Source organism: Streptopelia decaocto (genome assembly GCF_964273445.1).
Source record: "Streptopelia decaocto genome assembly, chromosome: 2".
NCBI lineage: Eukaryota > Metazoa > Chordata > Aves > Columbiformes > Columbidae > Streptopelia > Streptopelia decaocto.
The window spans coordinates 101946222-101968080 of NC_138655.1; the positions used below are offsets into that span (position 1 = coordinate 101946222).

General features: G+C 37.5%; 1 protein-coding gene across 1 annotated transcript in view; it reads right to left on the reverse strand.

Annotated features, from left to right (window-relative positions):
- ADCY1 (adenylate cyclase 1) overlaps positions 1 to 21859 on the reverse strand; it is a 146264-nt gene that overhangs the window by 25298 nt on the left and 99107 nt on the right. The window contains exons 8-12 of the mRNA XM_082045793.1: positions 13716 to 13871; positions 12063 to 12257; positions 10543 to 10640; positions 7244 to 7328; positions 710 to 799 (exon numbers count right to left, since the gene is read on the reverse strand). Of these exons, the coding sequence (XP_081901919.1) occupies positions 710 to 799; positions 7244 to 7328; positions 10543 to 10640; positions 12063 to 12257; positions 13716 to 13871 (624 nt within the window). The remainder of the gene's footprint in view (positions 1 to 709; positions 800 to 7243; positions 7329 to 10542; positions 10641 to 12062; positions 12258 to 13715; positions 13872 to 21859) is intronic.

Sequence of the window (21859 nt, forward strand, 5' to 3'; positions counted from 1 at the left end):
ATTAGCAGCCAAAATACTGAAAATAAGTGCTAGGAATTTGACAAAGCAACTTAATGCCAAATACTTAAGGGAAGTTTAAATCGCATTTGACATTGAAGTCCAAGAAGTATTGAGAAAGTTCACATCATACAAGAGAAGCTTCCTAGACATTAGATGTGAAAGGATCATGTAAGTAGCACAGTGTAAGCACTTCACCTCGTTACGCAATACTGTCTATATTTTAAGATCTTGTTATCTTTTCTGATCTGCCTAGACTAAAAATATCCCTGTTACTAGACAGAAATATGTTCTATAAGTTGCCACATCATAATGTTGTTTGACATCATGCCTTGTCTGTCACAAAATTTTAGCCATTGAACTAGTAAGTAAGTTGAACATTTAAAAATTGTTTTCCCATGAAGTACATGACATCAGCAGACTATGTGATACTAAGGTTTGATATAAAAATTTCTGTAGGTCTTGACTAGGCATTATCTGTGTAATTTGCTAATAGCTTTGGCATTATTAATTCAACACCCTGACTCAGGGCAGTGAAAGTTCAATTTATTAGCAAAGGATTTCATTTTTGAAGAAATATGATCTGCAAGTATGAATAATAAAACCAGTAGGAATTAACCAGATGAGAATATGGTATGTGTTTAACAGATCCATACCAGGTTGTTCATTAAAAAGAATGCTAAATTAAGCAATACTTGATTTAAATACTCACCACACATCCTTGAGCCACAGAGTATATTAAGATCACAATAAAAATACACAAAATGGTACGAATTTGTATTGTCAGGCACCCTGGAAAACACTAAGGAAGAAAAAAAAAGATTTATAGATAAATAAATAAATGAATAAATATATTTTAAAGAATAGCTGTTATTTTTTAGTAGTCTATAAAAATAAGTGAATAAGGGATATGGAAATTTTGCCTGGAGTGCAAATTATGAAACAAGCATGCAGTTATTATTTTGTATATGTGTTTTAATGGTAACTGCATTTTTGGAGGTAACAAATGTAAAATTATTATTACTATACAGTATTTCTCGCCAGAATTGAAACTCTTTGACAGGTTAGTGGGATGTCTGCTTATAAAGCAAATAATAAACTAGGATGGCATTTGATTTTTTTTCTCATGGGCAAATACCCAAAGCATATTTTGCCTCATAAACAATCAGATAAAATTAGGAACCAAGAGAACATATTGTCATAGCACAGAATTTTGGAGTGGTATTTGTGTCTTCTATGATACTCGTGTTAAATGCCAGGGTAGTTTTAATTATCAGGACTCATTTAAAATATTGAATTTGTCAGAGCAGAAAGAGCAGCAGAAAACAAAACGGTCTGGTGCAATGGAGTCTTGTGAATCTCTTGCTCATCTCCATTTTTACCCTGATTCCATCACTGTGAAGTGCTTGCTGCTGTAAGCATTTATGAAGCCAGTGACAGAAGGTAAGAGAGAAAGGATAAGTTTGTCAGGCTGTGGCACTTATGGTTGTTCTAGTCATACTGATCTCTGTTTTCAGGGAAACCTGCTTTCCACCTTTTTCCCTTGCATTAAGAATGTTTGGGGCCTCTATTATCAACTGGATCCACGACATGTCCTTCAGACCACAGAATTTCTTCCAGTGACTTCAAGGGACAAGAATGAACTTCAGGAAACAAACAGATTTAAAGGAGGAACAATCCTGTGTCCCTTAAAAGGAGGAGTCTCAGACTTATCAAGGCTGGATTTGACTAAATATCAAATGGAACAAGCAAACATCTAATTTTTGGATGAAAGTCACCAGTCCTGAAGAAAAGCTGTTTACTTCAAGGGTATTATCTACATCAAAAGCATAGCTTCCAGCAGGCAGCGAATTACCCATACAGAGGGCCTTCTCTGGCCTTGACGCAACAGAAATAATGTATTGAAAATCCTCCCCTTGCATTCACATAGGCAGAGACTTTTCTGCTGTATGTGTGACCATGAATTAAAAGTCTGAGATAGCTATAGGTGAATCAACTTCATCTGGGCTGTGAAACATGAAAATACAGCAATTACAGAAAAGATAAAAAACCATGTGTGATCTGCAAATACATTTTGGCTTCAGTGTGGATTAAGTCTATGTAAATGGAGGTGGGGAACAACCAGCGTAACACCAATAGTAGATTTATATAAGCATGTTATGGGCTTGAGTTAATTGGCTACACCAAAAACCAATTCAACTGTTAGTCAGCATCAGTGAAATATATTGGGATACCAGAGGTCTATCACCTTTAATAAAACAGTGAGCATATTGTAGAACAAAAACCTTGAATTGTAAGAATCTCACATTGAAAAGCTGTGTCTCAAGGGAGGGGATATAGCAGTGTTCAAAATTACACTGTGAAAAAAGATATAGATTATTTCTGTGTTTATTCATTGTTATCATACATTTCAGGTTGGAAGGGACCTCGAGGGACCCAAAAGTACTGTCTGCCTTGACCCTCAGAGACATTTTTTCAGATCTGATCAGTCCCCAGACTGGGCATTGCAGAGGTTCTTCCTTCTCAGGGCTTGGACTTTGCATTTATCCATACTGTATTTTATAAAAGTCCTGATGACTCATTCTGCCAAAGTATGTGAGTTCCCTTCAGTTACCCCAAAACTGGAATTACTGGAAAACCGTACATGAGTATACTCCACATCTTTCTCCAGGTCATTGATAAAAATGTTTAACATGACAGGTCCCAGGACAAACTCCTTTGGTCCCAGGACAAACACCACTTATTACTGGCTTTCATGTAGAGTATGACCATAAACTGCTATGCTCTGAATGTGATCATTCAGACATTTTTTTACCCATCGAGTTGTCCACTCAACTAGATCAAAATCTATGCACACATGAGGTGGAACATGTGTGTTTTTTTCTATATAAATAACATACAAAACAATAATTTTGTTTGAAGGAAATAGATTCTATTAATTCTTTCTGCAACCAAATAAATTATCTGACGCTTGTTAAGGAGAGAATCCCCATAGTTCGAAGTGAATTCTGTATTGTTAATAGTGACAAAGCAAAATGCAAATTCAAAGACAATGTGTCCTGGCACATTGTGTAAACATTTTTTTTTGTCTGTAGTACGCGTATGTTTTAAATGTTGACATGCTAGGCTATTGGTTTAAAAAGCAAAACAAACCTTTAAAAGGTAAAGTATGATACATGTCTGAATTAAAACTCTGACTGACATTTGAAAGAATTATACTTCTCACTTTTCATCATTCTAAGATTCTATCTCAGCTTTTATGATAGCATAGCATCTGAGGCTTAATTTTCTTTGTTTTCTTTTATTTGTGGAATTTTTATTAACTAAATAAGTACTGTCAGATCCCTGAAACACTAGATAATTGGTACAGTAAAGCAGTATATTAATGGTTTTGAGAGAGAAGTAGTGCATGCTAAAGCACGGAGAAGTTGAATCTCTTGTCCAGTGTAAAATAGCAAATAAATGCCAGAAGACGGATTGAAATCGTGGAATGACCATTTTACAATTTCGTATTTATTATACAGAGGATATTAATTTTATTTGACTTATTATGTGAGGCAAATTTTCACCACAAAATTTCAAACTGCTGTATTCTGAGTTTTTATATTTCTTTATTTTCCTAATGCTGGATTTGATCCTGTGAGGTACTGAATCTCTAGAGGAACCTGGAATCACAGAGAATCAAAGAATCATAGACTGTTAGGGATTGGAAGGGACCTCGAAAGATCATCTTGTCCAATCCCCCTGCCGGAACAGGAACACCCAGTTGAGGTTACACAGGAATGTGACCAGGTGGGTTTTGAATGTCTCCAGAGAAGGAGACTCCACATCATCCCTGGGCAGCCTGTTTCAGCGTTTTGTTATCCTCATTGTGAAGAAGTTTCTTCTCATATTTAAGTGGAACCTTCTGTGTTCCAGTTTGTATCCATTACCCCTTGTCCTATCATTGGTTGTCATCAAGAAGAGCCTGGCTCCATCCTCATGACACTCACCCTTTACATATTTATAAACATTAATGAGGTCACCCCTCAGTTTCCTCTTCAAACTAAAGAGAGCCAGCTCCCTCAGCCTTTCCTCATAAGGGAGATGCTCCACTCCCTTCAGCATCTTTGTGGCTCTGCACTGGACTCTCTCAAGCAGTTCCCTATTCTTCTTGAACTGAGGGGCCCAGAACTGGACACAATATTCCAGATGGGGTCTCACCAGGGCAGAGTAGAGGGGGAGGAGAACCTCTCTGGACCTACTAACCACCCCCCTTCTAATACACCCCAGGATGCCATTGGCCTTCTTGGCCACAAGGGCACAGTGCTGGCTCATGGTCATCCTGCTGTCCGCCAGGATCCCCAGGTCCCTTTCCCCTACGCTGCTCTCTAACAGGTCGTTCCCCAACTTATACTGGTACCTGGAGTTGTTCTTGCCCAGATATAAGACTCTACACTTGCCCTTGTTATATTTCATTAAATTTTTCCCTGCCCAACTCTCCAGCCTATTCAGGTCTTGCTGGATGGCAGCACAATCTTCTGGTGTGTCAGCCACTCCTCCCAGTTTTGTGTCATCAGCAAAGTTGCTGACAGTGCACTCTATTCCCTCATCCAAGTCACCGATGCATATACTGAATAGTGCTGGTCCCAGTACAAGTCCTTGAGGCACTCCACTAGATACAGGCCTCCAACTAGGCTCTCCCCCATTGACCACGACCCTCTGGTATCTTTCCTTCAGCCAGTGCACAGTACACCTCACTACCCAATCGTCCAGACCACACTTCCTCAGTTCAACTGTGAGGATGCTGTGGGAGACTGTGTCAAATGCTTTACTGAAATCAAGATAGAACACATCCACTGCTTTGCCATCATCTATCCACCTGGTTATGTCCTCATAAAAGACTATGAGGTTGGTTATGTAGGACTTCCCCTTGCTGAAGTCATGTTGACTATCCTTAATGACAACCTTACCCTTGATATGCCTTGAGATGGCGTCAATGATAAGTTGCTCTATCACCTTTCCAGGGATGGAGGTGTGGCTGACCGGTCTATAATTACCCTTGTTCTCCTTCTTGCCCTTTTTGAAGACTGGAGTGACATTTACTTTCCTCCAGTCCTCAGGCACCTCTCCCGTTTTGCACAACTTAGCAAAGATGATGGAGAGTGGCCTAGCCATGGTTTCAGCCAGCTCCCTCAGCACCCGCAGGTGCATCCTATCTGGACCCATGGATTTATGGATGTCCACATTGCTTAATTGGTCCTTAACCCAGTCCTCAACAACTGAGGCAAACTCCTCTGTTGTCCTGACTTCCTCTGGGGCCTCAGGGGTACAGGGATCCTCACGACAGCTTCTGGCAGAGTAGACAGAGACAAAGACAGCATCCAGTAACTCTGCCTTCTCTGTATCTTCTGGCACCAGGGCACCCACCTCATTCATCAGTGAGCTTGCACTGTCTCTAGTGTTAATTTTATCTGCCACGTATCTGAAGAAGCTCTTTCTGTTGTCATTGATCCCTCTTGCAAGTTTTAATTCTAAGGAGGCCTTAGCTTTCCTAATTGCCTCCCTACATCTTCTGAGAACAGCCTTATAAGCCTTATATTCTTCCCAAGTGGCCAGCCCCTCCTTCCATGATCTCTAGACTCTCCTTTTCCACTTGAGTTTGCCCAGCAGTTCCCTCTTCAATCAAGCAGGTCTCTCTCTCTCTTCTTGACTTCCTATGTGTTGGGATGCTCTGATCTTGAGCTTGGAAGAAGCAGTCCCTGAATGCTAACCAACTATCTTGGGAACCTTTAACTTCAAGAACCCTGTCCCATGGGATTTCCCCTAGCAATTGCTTGAAAAGTCAACGTTGGCCCTACTGAAGTCCAGGTTTGCAATTTTGCTCGGTATTCTGTTCCTGCCACATAAGATCCTGAACTCCACCATCTCATGGTCGCTGCAGCCAAGGCAGCTCTTAACCTTTACGGCTTCAACTAGACCCTTCTTGTTAGTGAGGATGAGATCCAGCAGCGCTCCTCTTCTAGTTGGCTCATCCACCATTTGCATCAGTAAGTTATCATCAATGCACTGGAGGAACCTCCTGGATTGTAGACGGCTGGCTGAGTAGTCCTTCCAGCAAACATCAGGGTAGTTAAAATCCCCCATGACAACCAGGGCCTGTAATTGTGAGGCTGCTCTCATTAATAAATAATAATTAATAAATAATTAATCAATTAAAATTCTGTTGACTGCCAAAACAGCTGAAACAAACCTTAAGTTTGCACTAGCTCCATGGAAATGTTATAAAGAGGAGCAATTTCCTACAAAATTCATCTATGTTTCTACTGTCCATAGATAGAACAGATGATAAACTACTGTGCTTTTATGAAAGAAAAGAGATCATCAAAACTACTCCCAAATAATTGTGTAAGTTTATAAATAAAGATATGCTCTGTACCAGATACTCTGCTAATATACTATTTATGTTTCCACAAAAGCAATTACTTTCCTCCTGTCAAGGGGCATTTTTCTTAACTAAAAATTAGAGTGTGTTAATCAGCAAAGCTGATTAAATGTGTAGGTGTTTTCTTCTGCTATTTTTCTGAAAACACAAAATTTACATTAAGCCACTACAGATTTCTTTCATCAAAAAATTAGCCTGTAGGTGCTTTATTCTGATCTGGCAGACCTAGTTCTCTCGTACAACAACCAAATGTCCTTCTACATCATTACTGTTGTGAAAATGTAATGTAGGAGAATTAATCATTACTAAAGGTTTCAAAAAGACCAAGGGTTTCATGTGCAAAACACTGTGCTTCACCATCAAAATTGCTGCTGCTTTGGCAGGAAATGTTTTGAAAACAGAGGGGAAGTTTGCAGGACTTTACACCCAGATACAGTTGGAATGGGATAACCTGTGTGCTCTCTAGTCAGAAAGGAGAAAAAGTCAGATTAAAGCAGCTGTTTATCTGAACAGTGGAATGATTCAATAGCTAGTGGTAGGTGTTCAGGGAAGACATAGCAAAAAAAAAGACAAAAAGCATATCATTAATAGCACTGAATGCTACACTGCTGTAATGATTACTCATGTAAAAAGTTTACTTTCAGGTGAACCATCTTTGGTTTTGAAGTGCCTAATATATTACTTACCAATGGACTTGAAAAAACACATAGATTTCAGATTCTATGAATCTGTGAAGAACGTGCCAATGACTTAATACTCCAAAGGACAAACAAAACATAGCCACCAAAAGCAAGAATAGCAATAAAACCTTAAATCACTTACTTGTACTTGTGTGACATGTAGGTACATAATACAAGCCACTAGGAAGCATATGCAGAAAACCAGAAGAACGAGAACTATGGTACTCCTAGAATCAAAACACAATAGAAATAAAGCAATGCAACTCAATAGCAGATGAGAACAAACAGCACAGAGGTCCTTCTGAAGTGGTATTTTGGATGTATGGTGGAGGATCTCCCCCTCACCTTTGCTGTAATACTAACTGTTGCAGAGGAAATTTCACAGTGAATTACATTGCTCTCAAGAATGAGAAATTGGTAAATGCTCTTGTATATGGTGCCCACTCTGACCTCAGCAAGGAGAGCAAAGTGCCTCAAAAATTCAAACTGTATGGTGTGTCAGGGGAGACACTTTCTAATTGTAGGCTAATGCAGAATATTCAGCATGATGACTCTTGTAAGTGGAGTCTGTAACCTAATTACTTGGCCTTGGTAGCTGTATAACAGTTACCAGATGCTCTTCCCTTATAATCTCCTTCTCCAAATTCAGAAATCAGAGGTCAAAGAAGCTTCAATAATTTTTAAAATTCTTAATCTTCCCTCTCCTGATCTGTCAAAATAGGCTTGTTCTTCATGAGAAGTGCAGACCAAGCACTTCCACAGAAAGCCTGTGTTATTAGAACAGTACCTTATGGATGTGAGCAAGCTGGCAAAAATTAGTTCACCAGTGCTGCTGCTCTGATTTATGCTCAGGGTCAGCCTGGCCCCAAGCTAGTCATGGAACAAGGGCCATATGATAGCAGCATAACATGATCTTCACATCTTCTTTTCTAGTCTCACAAGAACAACCCAGACAGTCCAGAAGATGTGAACCATCTGCAGACATTTATTTATCTGTGTCCCTGACCATCACTGGAGAAAGATTGCTTATACAGGGTTTCTAAAAGCAGAAGAGTGCAATTCCTCTGCTCTAGAATTTCTCAGTATTTGGCTTTGATCTCAAATTCATGTAACAATTCCAACCAATACACTAACAGGGAAAAATCTGCGGTGTAGTATGTGTATCCAGAATGGGGTGTGACTGTAGATGCTGTCAGTGCGGATTCTGAATACAAGTATTAATAGATAGTAGGGTGTGTTTTTAGAGAACTGGCTTTTACTCAGGATGATAGTGTGTTAGAAAAAATGTAGAGGACATGATTGCAACAGTGTCTTTTAAGGCAGCAACAGCCAGCCAACAACCAACACTAGTGCTGAGTAGGACACTGACAGAGATTTGGGTTAACAAGAGGCTACATTGTTTTTAAAAATAAACTCAGCATAAGACATCATCAGGGCTATTAGTGGCTACACTGCATGTGTGCCTCCATAATTGGGCAGCTTAGGTTGACAGGGACATAGCCTTACTTTCACCACCTCCAACTGGGGATGTAAAATATGTCTTTAACTGAGAAGCTGTTTTGCTCGGATCATCAAAGGAGTTGTGAGAAAGTCAAGCCAATTGCTTTCTTTGTATTTATCCAGCAATTCACTTTTCTACAACATTTTATTGTCTCCAGATTTTGATCCTCCTTGGAATACTGTGATACATGTCAAACACTATTCTCATTACTTCCCCCATTATAGTAACACATTACACTTGTTCTCTTGGCTTTTGCGTTCTTTTGTTATACTTAAAACTACTTCATCAATCTAAAGAGCAACTTAAAGGTCCAAGTTCTGTAGAGAGGGAAAACTTTCTAATACTTCCAAAATTTAAGTCTAGCTCCTTGTTGCATCTGTGTCACAGTGAGGGAAGAGCCTGAGAAGCCTAGTAATTTGGTTGCATGAAGCCACCACCACCAGATACTGGAAGACAAAACTTAAGATCATTCAGTGGGTGGCTTTTCTAATTAATCCAATGATGAACCTATTCATCTTCATGGCCTTCAGTGGTCATGTTCTGCTGGAGCTTTTGTGTCTGTCAGATCAGAGCCTAAACTAAATCTCTGTCCAGGTGGTCTTTGAGTGACAGTATTTTTTGGAAAGGTTACCAACTACCATACTAAATGACTCTTGGAAATTCATTCTAGTTTCAACTACGCTAATACTCTTTTTCTCTTCGTGTTCTAAATTGCTATGTACTGAGCTTTACTTCAGAAGTGGGTGAAAGAGTTCTTAATTATGCTTTAATTAGTCATCAGAGGCCATTAGTCTGGAAATTAGACAATTTTTGTAAATGTCTTTGAATTCTTCAGATGAAAGGTGATATATAACAAACTTAAATGATGATAATTATTATTAAAGTTAAAAAGTTGTTTCTCAAACTTCCAATTAGAAATAATAGACTATAGGAGTAAATATTATTCTGGCTAGGGATTTGTGAATAGAAAAGACCAGAATTTAAAACAGGATTTTCAAAAACATTATCCTGTGGCCAGTTCTATTCCCACTGAAGTCCTAACAATTAGTAAAAATAAGAGAAGCTTATTTTGAATGTTTTGATATTCTCATCTTATTGCTAGTAATTTTTATAGCTTGAGCACGATTACATCTACTTATTATAACCCCCAGATTTGAAAGGGAAGTCTAATTATTTTATTATTTAGTAAGCATCCACACAGAATTGACAAAATCTGAAGTAATCACTAAAATATACCACTCAGCAATAGGCATCAGACACCCATCAAACAAATCACAAGTATTTGGTTATGTCTGCTTTAGTGCAGCCAAGGTCTGACTGCAACTCATGTGGGAATGACGAAACTATGTACTAAGCAGTTTGTGTAGTGATAGCACTGATACCAAAAACCTCAATGCAGCCTGTAAATTTGGTTTGAAAAGCTGGATGGATATTTCAGTACTTAGTTCCCATTAAGTTCTGTATAGTTTTATCTACATTGCTATCAATACCTGAAGTACTTTGTCAAAAGCCAGCACAACTACATTTAGAAAAGCTGCAGTAACACCTTTGCAGTGCAAAATGCTTTAAATAAGTTTAGCAGATTCCTGTGGTTTTGTTTTCAAAGTGCACCCTTCTGCCAAAAAAAAAAAACCAAAACCAACAAAAAACAACAAACCAACCAAACAAAAAAACCCCACCAAAACCAGAGATTATTTATTTATATAAATATATATATATATTTTTATATATATATTTAATAATATAGCAAAATGTGGCTCATTTGGACAAATGGAAGAGATAACAGTTAAGACTGAGAGTATACCAACAGAGATCCTCCTGTATGAAAAGATACGGACCTGGGAGCTAATTCCCATTCCAAAGACATTAACATCTTTAACTGTGAGGGATGCTTGAAGATGTTCCACCTCGAATTATAATGGCCAAAGACAGAAACTTACTGTGGTATTATTAGAAGGTAGACAAGGCCAAATAAGGCAGCTAGAATTAGTGAGAGAACTACAGCACTGGTGAAGTACTCGTCCTGAAGCTGGTGGTACTGTTAAAGAAAGGAAGAAAGGAAGACACTGAGCATTTTACACACACCCAGCACCCATGCTTGTCCATTCTCATTAAGAAAGAACTATAGTCTAAAATAAAAGAAGCCCCTATCCATTTTACAAACATACTAGTAATTATTGCTTAGTTTACATGAAAAAAAGATGAGGCAAGTCTGCACAACATTTTCCTTGACAGCCTTCCGTTCAGCTGCTCCTGTTGGCCTAGCTGCGTAGATTTCACCCTGTCAGTAGTCAAATCTGGATTAGGCTCAGACATAAGTTTATCTTTTGGAGCAAAGAGGATTCAGCTGTTTTGAACCAGAGGGAGGTGGCACTCCCTGCTCTCCACTTATTCCTCACAAAAAGAGGCCAGAACTCCCTTGGTGCTGCCTTGAAGGAGTTCTGTCATTTCATTTGCTCAGGACAGGACACTAATGGGTGGGCTGGAGGCAGCTACTACTGAGACACAGGCTGTTTTGAGCAGTTACTGTCTCTGATTCCACTAAGACACACAGTCCTTACAACACAATGCTTTTTAGTGTTGGAAACATGAGTGTTTTCTCAGAAAGATCAAACTTTCAATCTCATTTATACCAAAAGACTTTCTTATTTTGAAAGAAAACAGTTTAAATAACAAATCACTGTGGAAACTGGAAATCAAAGTTAATGCTTAAAACCTTAAAAAAAATGAGTTCAGTGTGACACAGAGCCACAAAACAGTAGTGATGTGAAATCTTACGGCAAAAGATTAAAATTAAGTGCAAAAGTAAATGCTACTGCCAAGTTAATCCAAAATCATATCACATTTGCTTTTTCAGACACATAAACCAAAAGCTTTTTTTATTTTTCCAATTAAACCAATTTATATTTACAACAAAACTCCATACACGATAGGAACAAACAGCTCTACTTTGTTAACTTATATGCATGCTTATACGTCTGGAGTAAGTTCACTGTTTTCAGCACAGTCACACTGGCATAAGTTCACAACTTAGTCCAGAGAGTTAAGATTTTTTTTGTATTCTCTAGGATTGATGGGATCAATACTTATCAGGCTACTTATGCAGATGGAAGCACACTTCTCCAGAGCAGATTAATCAGTAGGAAGCCAAATTGCCATGTGACAGCATTAAACAGGTGACGCAGGTCAGGCAGTTTGGAGAAGCAAGAGGAAAGCCAAAAAAAAAATGGATGTGTAACTTTATGGGGAAGGATCTTTATGAGTAGAAAGACACTGATCTTTCTTTTTATGGTGTCCAAGAGCTTCCATAGAAGGTGGAAATAATGTCTCCGTCTTATCTGAGAGACGGTGTTTAAAGATAGTGCATAGAATTTAAATACTATCTAAAACCAAACAAAAAAACAATGCTAGTTGGCTCATGGTCAGAGAAATCAGTAAAAATAATTTAAAAACCCCTTACTTTATTTTCGCGCTCAACTTGCTTATACTTCAGTGTAATGAAGTTCAAGTCAGCCATCTCAGACTCAGTTTGCCTGGCCTCTATCAAACGACTGATGTATCTGTTTACTCGAGTTCCTGGAGTGTTGTATACAACATTGGTAGAAAAAGAGGAACGATTCCTGAGTTTTTCAGAGGCTGTCCTTAATGCTCTCCTCTGTAGCACAGATGAAGAAAGAAGCACATATTTATTAACACGGAAATTTGTTGTTGTTGTTGTTCATATTATCTCAAGCTAACAGCTAGGATGAGGAATTCATTAAGCAGAACAACTACAAAAGACAGAGATCTTATCTTTATCTTCTAAAACCTCCTTAGTATAAATGAGAAAACCTCCGCTGCCTTCCTGAATTTCAGTCTTTGAGGACTGATATCGCTGAAGAAACCCTGCATTGTGAGACAGTGTATTTATATTAAAATCATTTATCATGCTGCACAATAAATTTTACGTATTAGGTCCAAAAGCTCAGAACAACTGGTTCAGTTAAAGATAGCTTTGTGGAACTTCACTGTGAATGTTCTGACATGTTCATCAGATCCCTACAAACCCATGTCAGGATTTTCTGTGTATACTATCATATCTATACATATACATATACAAGATACATTGTAAAGTATTGCATGTGCTTCAAAAATGTGTGAGTTATTTTTTAAAAATAGAAAAAGAACAGTATTAATTCACAATTGGAAGGCCTTGCACATGGTCAGTTTCAAAATCAAATCTGGAATTCCTGAAAGTCTTCACTGACACTGTGTTTTCTGGAACTAATGAACTTTCCTACCCTTTTCCCACAGAAGAAACACAAATGCATTTAAAATAAAAAATATGAAAGTTAAAAAGCTTTCTGAAGGTAAGATTGAGGCTGATTCTTCAATAAAAGGACATTCTTAAAAAAAAAAAAAATCGAGCAATCAAGCAATCAGTCAAGATGAATTCCAACGCACACATGCCCTGGCTTGGAAAACTGGTGGAGTGATCTATATAATATTGCCACCTGCTGGCAAAAACACTGGAATGAGCAACCTTTCAAAAGTTTCTTCATAAATTTCTGGATAGATCCACCCATAGAAAAGGAAGTAAGCCAGGTTGCTGGTATGTAAAGCAATTTTGAGTTACGGTGTTACTAGTCATTCAAGAAAGTGGTATTCATATTTTTATTAGGGACTTTTGAATTTAGCATTTATATTAGGGACTAAGAGGTCATTTGGCTAATCGGTTGCCTGTCATTTTTAGAGAACCATCTAAAGATGCAAAATTATTCTGTTATTTTGCATTTGCTGCCATGAGCTTCAGACTGTGATAGACTCATGATGCAAAAGAACAGCTCTTGGTAATTGTAGAAAAAGCCTCAGAAACTCTAATTCCTGTCAAGGAAGCCCTTAATGGGAGCCACATAGGTCAACTGTGCTGGCTTGTTCAAGAGGAAATCCAAATCTGAGGCCTGTTATAATTAATTTTTGTCTTTATTTTGAGAAGGCTGTAGGCATGAGACAGTGGTAGCTCCAGCAGGAACACCAGAAACTCCTCTATCAGTTGGTCAGATCACCCCATAGGTTCTCAGAGTACATGTGCTTGATGCAGCCCTGGAACCAATACCAAAGATGCATGGATTACCTTATCATCATCCTCACACGTCATGACATTGGAGAAAGGGATCTCTGCTTTGAACATCTTACGACAGTGCATGAGCTGAACAAGCAGGTAGCAGACTGTCTTGAACTTCATTCTTTTGGCAGGCTTAATGTCTGAGAGAATCAGTCCAGGAAATATCTGTTGGTCAGAAAAATTATATTTCTAACTGTGTCACCACATTCCCTGGCAGACATTTACACCATCTAGTGGTCAGAACAAAGTAATACTCTAACCAAGAAGTAACACATTTTGATAAACATTGTATATTTGCAGATGAGGATTACTTCACATTTTCTAACCTGAGATACAACAAATCTATCGAACAGGCAGTATTTAGACACATACATAACATTTTGGGAACTGTTTTCTATGTAGAAATGTAGACTATAAAAAGCATATTAATGAGGAAATCATAAAAGAGGCAATATTTGTATTTCTTTCACCTTAAAATAAATTCTGGAAAAATACGGGAAAAAATAAGAAGGAAATCAGCATTTTTATCAATTGATATTAAAAATATAGTTTAAATCTTTTTTCTTATTTCCTCATTTTGTTACTTCAGCCACTGGTAAATGCATTAAAATCACAAGAGTGTAGCTTTTGCTTTAAAGACACACTTACATACATGCCCTAAAACGAGGATGCGAGGCACTGAGGTTATATCCTACTTCTTATTTCTTCAAAGCAAGAAGTGTTATACTCAAGAGGTTGGGTATATTCTATTACTTTTACCCCAAAGCACCCAGTTCAGCAAGGACAAATATTTTCTTGGTTAACTCTCAAGCATGTGTTTAACTCCTGGTGACTTTGGTAAACACTTAGCACATGTTCAGATGCTTTCACAGATCAGAATAAGAGTGCTCCTTTATTCTACTGTCAGTATTTATGCCAATCTGGCATGTGGAATGGGTAATGAAGTGTTCATGGGAAATGTGGAAGGACTCCATGCCACCACAGTATGGGACCTGAAGTTTGTAAAATCAGTCTTTTCTGAAACAGCAAAAGAAAGAAGCACAGAGGTTTAGTCCTTAGTATTCCTAGGTACAAAAGACAGAGCAAATCACACTCCAAATACTTCATTCAAATGCTCTAGAACCCACAAATGGCACTGAGGATTTGCTGTCCAGTCTTCAGAATCCTATGTTTTACTAGAGCAGTTTACAACATTACTTCACTGACCAGGGAATGAAGAAGGAAGTAATCTGGAAGCATTTGTTTAATGCATATTTTCATGGATACCTAAATTTAGAAGGACAGGACAAATGACACTGCTTATACTCTGAATAGCATTGCAGATATTGATTTGCTATGCTGTTTAAGATATACAGCTATGTACTTGTATTTTCTGGAGAATTCAGGGTATGTCCTATTGGCTGACCAATATTGTACATTTTTTATTAGTAGCTGGCTGTGTTATAAACATGTGACATGTTTCAAATGTGGAAAGGTGCCTAGGTATGCACATGTGCTTTATTGTGCAATGAAAGGCTGACTGAAGCTAGCTAGCATCACCACTACTGTACTGCATGGTCATCAGCTGGAACGTAAAAGGACACCAGTGTATATAGTGTATAATAACGTGTATAAGTGACAGCTTAACAAAAATCTCCATGAAGGGATTCCCAATATGAACCCATTCTTTTGAGGGCTTTCTGGCAGAAGACTTACCATTGTATTGCAAGAGCCGCAGAGAAGATACTGTACCAGGATATTTACATACTAATCATCCTTTAGGTATTCCTAAGGACACCATGTAGATAGTTGCTAGCCTTGAGTATGGCAGATGTGATCAGCTTTTGAGCTACCATTCCCAACAACTAAAATATACTTTTTGGACAGGTACTCCATGTACAAATTGTCCTAAGGTAGCCATAATTCCTCTAGAAGTACTATATATTTTACGCAGTTGCCATATCAGCATTTTGACATGAAAAAATTAGCAACTTTCTTGAAAATCCCTGCACTTTTGCATTTTCGTTCATTTATTTTTTAAGACAGAGAGATAAAAAGGGAACCAGAGTGATTAAATAAAATTAACTTTGCAGAGAAAGAAATCTCCTACAAATATAGATGAAAATTTAATTTGAATGCAAACAATAAATTTAAAATAATTAAGTAACTTTAATTAAGTAATTTAATTAAAAATAATTAAGTAATTTTAGACCTATTGTTTCACTCAGTTTAATTTTTTCTTCTGTAGCCATCTTTTTTCTTTTATTATTGCTCATATGATAATGTCAAGATGACATCTTTTAATCATGTCAGACAAAATCCAACAATCTGCTATCAAAAATCCTAGTAACATATGGATCAAATTGCTTCACTTTAAAAAGTCATCTGAAATTATTATTAAGATATGACAGAACACATCTCAAGAGTGTATATGAGCCATTATACTTTTGAAATATGCTAGTTGCTAATAATGATTCACAGGTAAAAGTGATTCGCCAATAAAGTCAAAGGTAAGCACATGTAGTTCCTATGTATTTCATTTATACAACACAATAAAGCCATAATGAATCTATGTTGTTTTCTCTGTGCTGTATTGCATAAAGTTCATTCCACGCTACGGAAAAAAAAAAAAAAATCAAATCAGCCACAGGAAAGACATAAGCAGACAAAAACCTGTTGGTTGTTGGTAGAAAGATATGGACCCTAGTATTTTACTTTAACATAGAAGGCAGATAATCTGCTTTATGCAACAAAGCCAAGCTGACTAAGAGTGAAGGAGGATATTGTACTCCAAATCAAAAAATACTGCCTTCTCAAGCAGGAGAGTGATAGAATATTCCTTTATTTTCCTGTTACCCCTTGGTAATAGGACTGCAAGGCAGGAAGTTTAAAATCACATCTGTTTATGCTAGGTGAAAAAACAACATATAAAAGTGATGTGACAGCCAGCCTTTCCCACTTTTCTTGCAGCTGCTGTCATGCCAATTAGAACAAATCTCAGATTGCTGGATTTCAGCCTATTTGATCATGAGTCAAAGAAATAAACTGATCAACCTTTTGAGCTGTTAAATCCATCTGCAGTTCACAGCAAATTATGTCACAGGTGTGTAGTGTACATAATTGCTCTAGATCTTTCTGACAGTTGCAAGCATTTTTACATTTTAAATAGCATTTTCCAAAGGATACTCCTAAGCTGTGTTTGCTTATTGAGAGGATTCTTGAACCTTCAGGCTTTTGACTGAGTTTTCCTGAAATCAAAAGACTGAGAAGAGTTCTCTTCCTCAACTATTCTTTTAACTTCTCTTTTAAAATACTGCTGGTATTTTGGTTTGGGTATAATTATTTTTTGGACAAAAATAAAACTGAAATTTTATCCACCTGCATTGGAACGTTTAGGGCATGATTCAACACAGCAAACCAGGCAGGAGACAGAGGACCATTCCTGTTATAAGCATGCGCTTCCTTCCAGCTGGGTAACTAAACAAGGATTCAGAAAAAAAAAAAACAAAAACCAAACCCCCCAAAATATTACACACTTTTACCTGGGATTTTCAGGATGGTCATAGCATTAGTCAGAGATTGCAGATAATAAAGCAGGGCTGTTCGTGCTACAGAAGGATTTTCTGAGACTGCTTGGCATGGCTTTGTATGTATGTGGTAACGTAGGAAGAGAGCCTTTACAGACAAACAGCTAATTTTCAAAGGGTGAACAGATGTGATACTCACTTTCATGGACTTTTCATGAATGTCCGTCACTGTGTGCTATTCAAATGGTATATGCAGATTTCACGTGATTTACATTGCCAGAAATAAAAGATTACTAATATAATTGTATACACATTTAGCTGGTGAATAACTCATTAGCACATCAGTAGATATTTTGCAGATGGTGATTAGCAACCTATCGGAAGCTAATTATTGATTGTATTTTATATTTGAGGTATGCTGTCAGATTTACGAGATACTTATGAATATATAGGTATCATTTATAAGTTGTGTCTGTATGATTTTTATAATTTTTATTACGCCCTTTCCTGGACACAGCTCTGTTGCTCCTGCTATTGTTCTATAGCATTATTTGTCCTCGCCTTAGCTCTGGAGCCAGCTGGAAGTGAGTAATAGTGACGGCAGGCCCACTTCTGTAAATGTAAAAACTAACACAGTCTAACAAATCTTTCCCCTCACAAAAACTTGACCACTTCTGCCCATTGCTTGGCTATCTGTAAAAGTACCTTAGAAGTTTTGCTTAGCTGCCTGTGCTGGGCTGTTTCTCAGCTGGTGAAATTAATGAGCCTTTTCAAAACTTGAGAAGTGCCATCAGAGAGTGAATTGCTGCAACAAATACAGAGAAGTAAGGCCAAGTACAAAACCATCTGTTTATCACTGAAGTTGTGGTCAAACCTTAGGAGGTATTATACTGCAGGAGAATCATACTTTCTAGAGAAACCATAGAAGTGAAGAATACAGTCCAACTAAGCTCACTACCTCTTGCTGTGCTTCTGGGAGCCAGCTGTGCCAGCTATAAAACTGAGGCAAAGATACTTTGACAATGAAAGAACAAAGAATTCTGGTGAAAGCCAGATCAACTCTATTAAAAGCATATAAATTAAATGTTAAGCATACAGTTTGAAAGTCAGAACAGGATTAGTCAGGTAGATTACCAAGGAATCATGAATGGAAAAAGTTATTTAGCTAGGTATGAATTATAAAGTTCTTATAAAGGGCTCTAAGATTAATACAGAGTAATATGTACAGTACTTCAAAAAGCCAGGATATTTTGAAACTAAGAGAATGTCCATGTGTCTAAAGCGTAGAATATGGATCTTGTGAATATTTAATATATTAGAAAGACATCTGTTTTTCTAACTGGGTCAGACCCATTTTAAAAGTCCAAGATGTTCATGTATGTGATCTGATTTATGGCTAGTTAAATAAATCAAACTCTTCAAATCTTGTCTCAGTGCAATATTTTGGTCACACCACTGTAAGTTCTAGTATAAATATAAAATATATTGAAGACATAATTAAACGTTATTTAAAGGGGAAGTACTGGAATTTTTGAAACTAGAAACTTTCTCAAGACATTATAACATTTTGTATTATAATTAAAAAACATATTTGCATAAGTTTTTAATTACAATAGCCAGCAAAAAAATCTAATTTAATTCAAAAAATTTCTGTATAACTTTGGAAATCAGATTAATTACTTAAATCTGTTTAGAAGCTGAATGTTGTTCAGTTAGACATGCATAATTATTGCTGAATAATAATCATAATAGACTAATATAATGTCTACCAAAATAAAAACAGCAACAAACCAAAAAAGTATTCCCCCAGTGGTGACTTAGAAGTACTCTCACACATAGTAGCTTATACACCAAACTAACTGTCTGATAGGATCACAGAATTGTGATTGTTAGCTGATTCAATAAAAAGTTAAAAAAATTTGGAATACTTTATAATTTGTTCACATCTAAAATGTAACTTGTCTTCTACTGTTATTCTCATTCTTGGCTTGGGCAATATTTGTGATGGACGATTTTCCTGTCAGACCAAATACGGAAGAATGTGGGGCATGTATCTTCTAAATAAGTAAATAAAAAATTTTTAAAAATTTAAGTGGGCCTATTTACCTTTCAAATTCAACAGATTCTTGGTCATCTGTTAATCTTAACATTGTTTTTCATTCCTGTTGGCATCATACCTGCTAAAGTGGTTTCATATTAATGTCAGAGATGATGCATGAAGAATAACAAATGTGTCTGCATTTCAGCTACTGAGGCTCTGGAGGAAGAAATACAACATTAAACCAGTTGATACCTGAATTGAGCAAAAGAAAGTCCACCTTGTCTGTGCTTCATGAGTAGCTTTCAGTTTCTATGTGTCTGAAGAGTTAATGACTGAATCGGGGTAGGAGGGGAGAACAGGTATTTATTTTGAAGGTAAATAATACTATTAGGTGTCTCATGGTCCAATAACCAGTATGCAAGTATATGAAGACTGGAGACAGCTGTTATGTACTGTGACAAACAGTGAAGTAACATGCTGATTCATCTGTGAGCCCAGTGGAGAAGTCAGTCAATACCAATAAAATTAATGATGTGTTTCTGTCTGCCTGTTTGGCTGACACGCAGTGGATGCATGCCATAGAGCTAATGTCATTAGCCAAGCTGTAGCACAGCATCTGCCACTTCTACAAACACATCAGTGACACCCATGGGTAAGACGGCATTTGGTATATGTAGCTGATAACAAACTGATCAGTCATTTCTCAGCAGTCACCGGTAGTTTCTCAGCAATCTTGCAAAGACAAAGAAACATGTGCTCACACAGTAGCAGGCTCTCATCCTTGCACATGAAGACATGCATTGACCCGGTTTACTTTAATATGTGAATATCAAGCTTCTGTTCCTCAATCACTGGTTTATGCAGCAGAATTGACACAACACAGCTTCTATATGTAAGAGCCATATTTATCCTCCTTTCTCTACTTGTCTCTGTAAACAAACCTACCAATAATTTCCTGAAATTCAGCTATTTCACTTCTCATTATGAAATGAAACCTGATACATAATAACATAGGAAACAAAATTATACATAATGCTGCAGGAATGAAAACAGCAGAAAACCAAGACAAACAAATCTAGTAGCAATAAGCAACACACCTACCTTAATTGAACCCTCCCTTGTGATTTCTTCTTTATTGGGACTGACTAATTTAGAAACTAATTCTGATTTCAAGAAAGCCACCAGAATTATCTCTCACTGATTGCTAAAACAGAATCTAGTCCACTGTTTTTCCACCTGCTTTCTTTCATGCTACCTAAAAACCAATCCAATCATATATACCAGCAGAAGAACAAAATGTGAGCTTGCATGACTTTTGCAGTGGATAAGAACACTTCATCTCTCTAATAACAAAATGCTTTAGAGGAAGGACATAAACATAACAGCAGCAACCTTTCTGGGATAAAACAACAAGAGTTTTCACTCCTAGAATCAAATTCCCCTGGTGACTGGACTCCCAACGTTTCCACAAAAACTTCCTGAGTCATCAAATTCAGGCAAAGAAACTGACTGCAGACATGGAATTCAAGATGACCTGCTTTTTCCCTGTTTACATTTTTGTCAAGCATCCATTGGTTAACACCCCCAAGCATGGAGCTTTGCCATCACTTCAAAAACTCCTCTGTGTTGTTTTCACACTTACTTTCAGAATCGGATAATTTTCCCTATAAAGGTCAAATCCCTCAATGAAGCTTGTTTGGGCAGAGTCTCAGAAAGTAAGGCTGCAAGCATCTGTATCCTGTGTTGTCTGGCTAAGATAAAGAGCAATAATGTTCCTCTTGGCCTGTAAACATGCTATGGTGGATAACTTCTAAGATAATCTTCATTTGATGTGGAAAAGTTTGGAACAAATTGTATGTGTTTAAATGACAATTATGGACTCTCAAGGCTCCTACTGAAGTCACAATACATTTTGTAGTAGAACAAAAAGCTGCCCTAAACGCAGTAACTGGTTGAGGATGAAAGATGTGACTATAAATGAATCCATTGGGAAACCACTGTTGCCACCTTCACTGCATGCCGAGACTCAAGATATTACCATCACACTGCTGAGCCTCTGTTCTTCTTATCCTGAAAATCTGGTTAGAACAAGGAGTCACATTCATCTCCATTAGGGGTGGCTAAATCCTGAGCAACAGATAAAAAATTAAGTTCCTGCTCAAATATGCTAAAATATTCTCTTACTATATTCTTTCCATACTTTTCATTTTCTGTTCTCTGCCAAAAAAAAAAAAAAAGAAAAGAGCAGAAAATGTTATTGTCCCTCAATAGCACTGCTGATTTCCTCCTTATTCCCTAGTATGCCTCCAGGGGTCTGATAAAAGGAAGAAGCTGAAGGTAAGGGAGAGCTTAAGAAAATTTGGAGGGAAGGGCAATTAAGAAAGGGATGGCCAAAATAATTGCGGGCGTCAGAGGTGGCAGAGCAAGCAGGGAAAACATTGAATTTGTCATGAGCAGCTCAAGCTAGAAAAAACATGCATGTTTTGGACGGTGAATATTATTTGTTGCAGTAATCTTAGAAAATTTATGCAGCTGCAGCATAAATACCTGATCTGTGGTTCAGTGGTATATACATTTGAAAGCAGGATGGTTGACTTCAGCGTCTT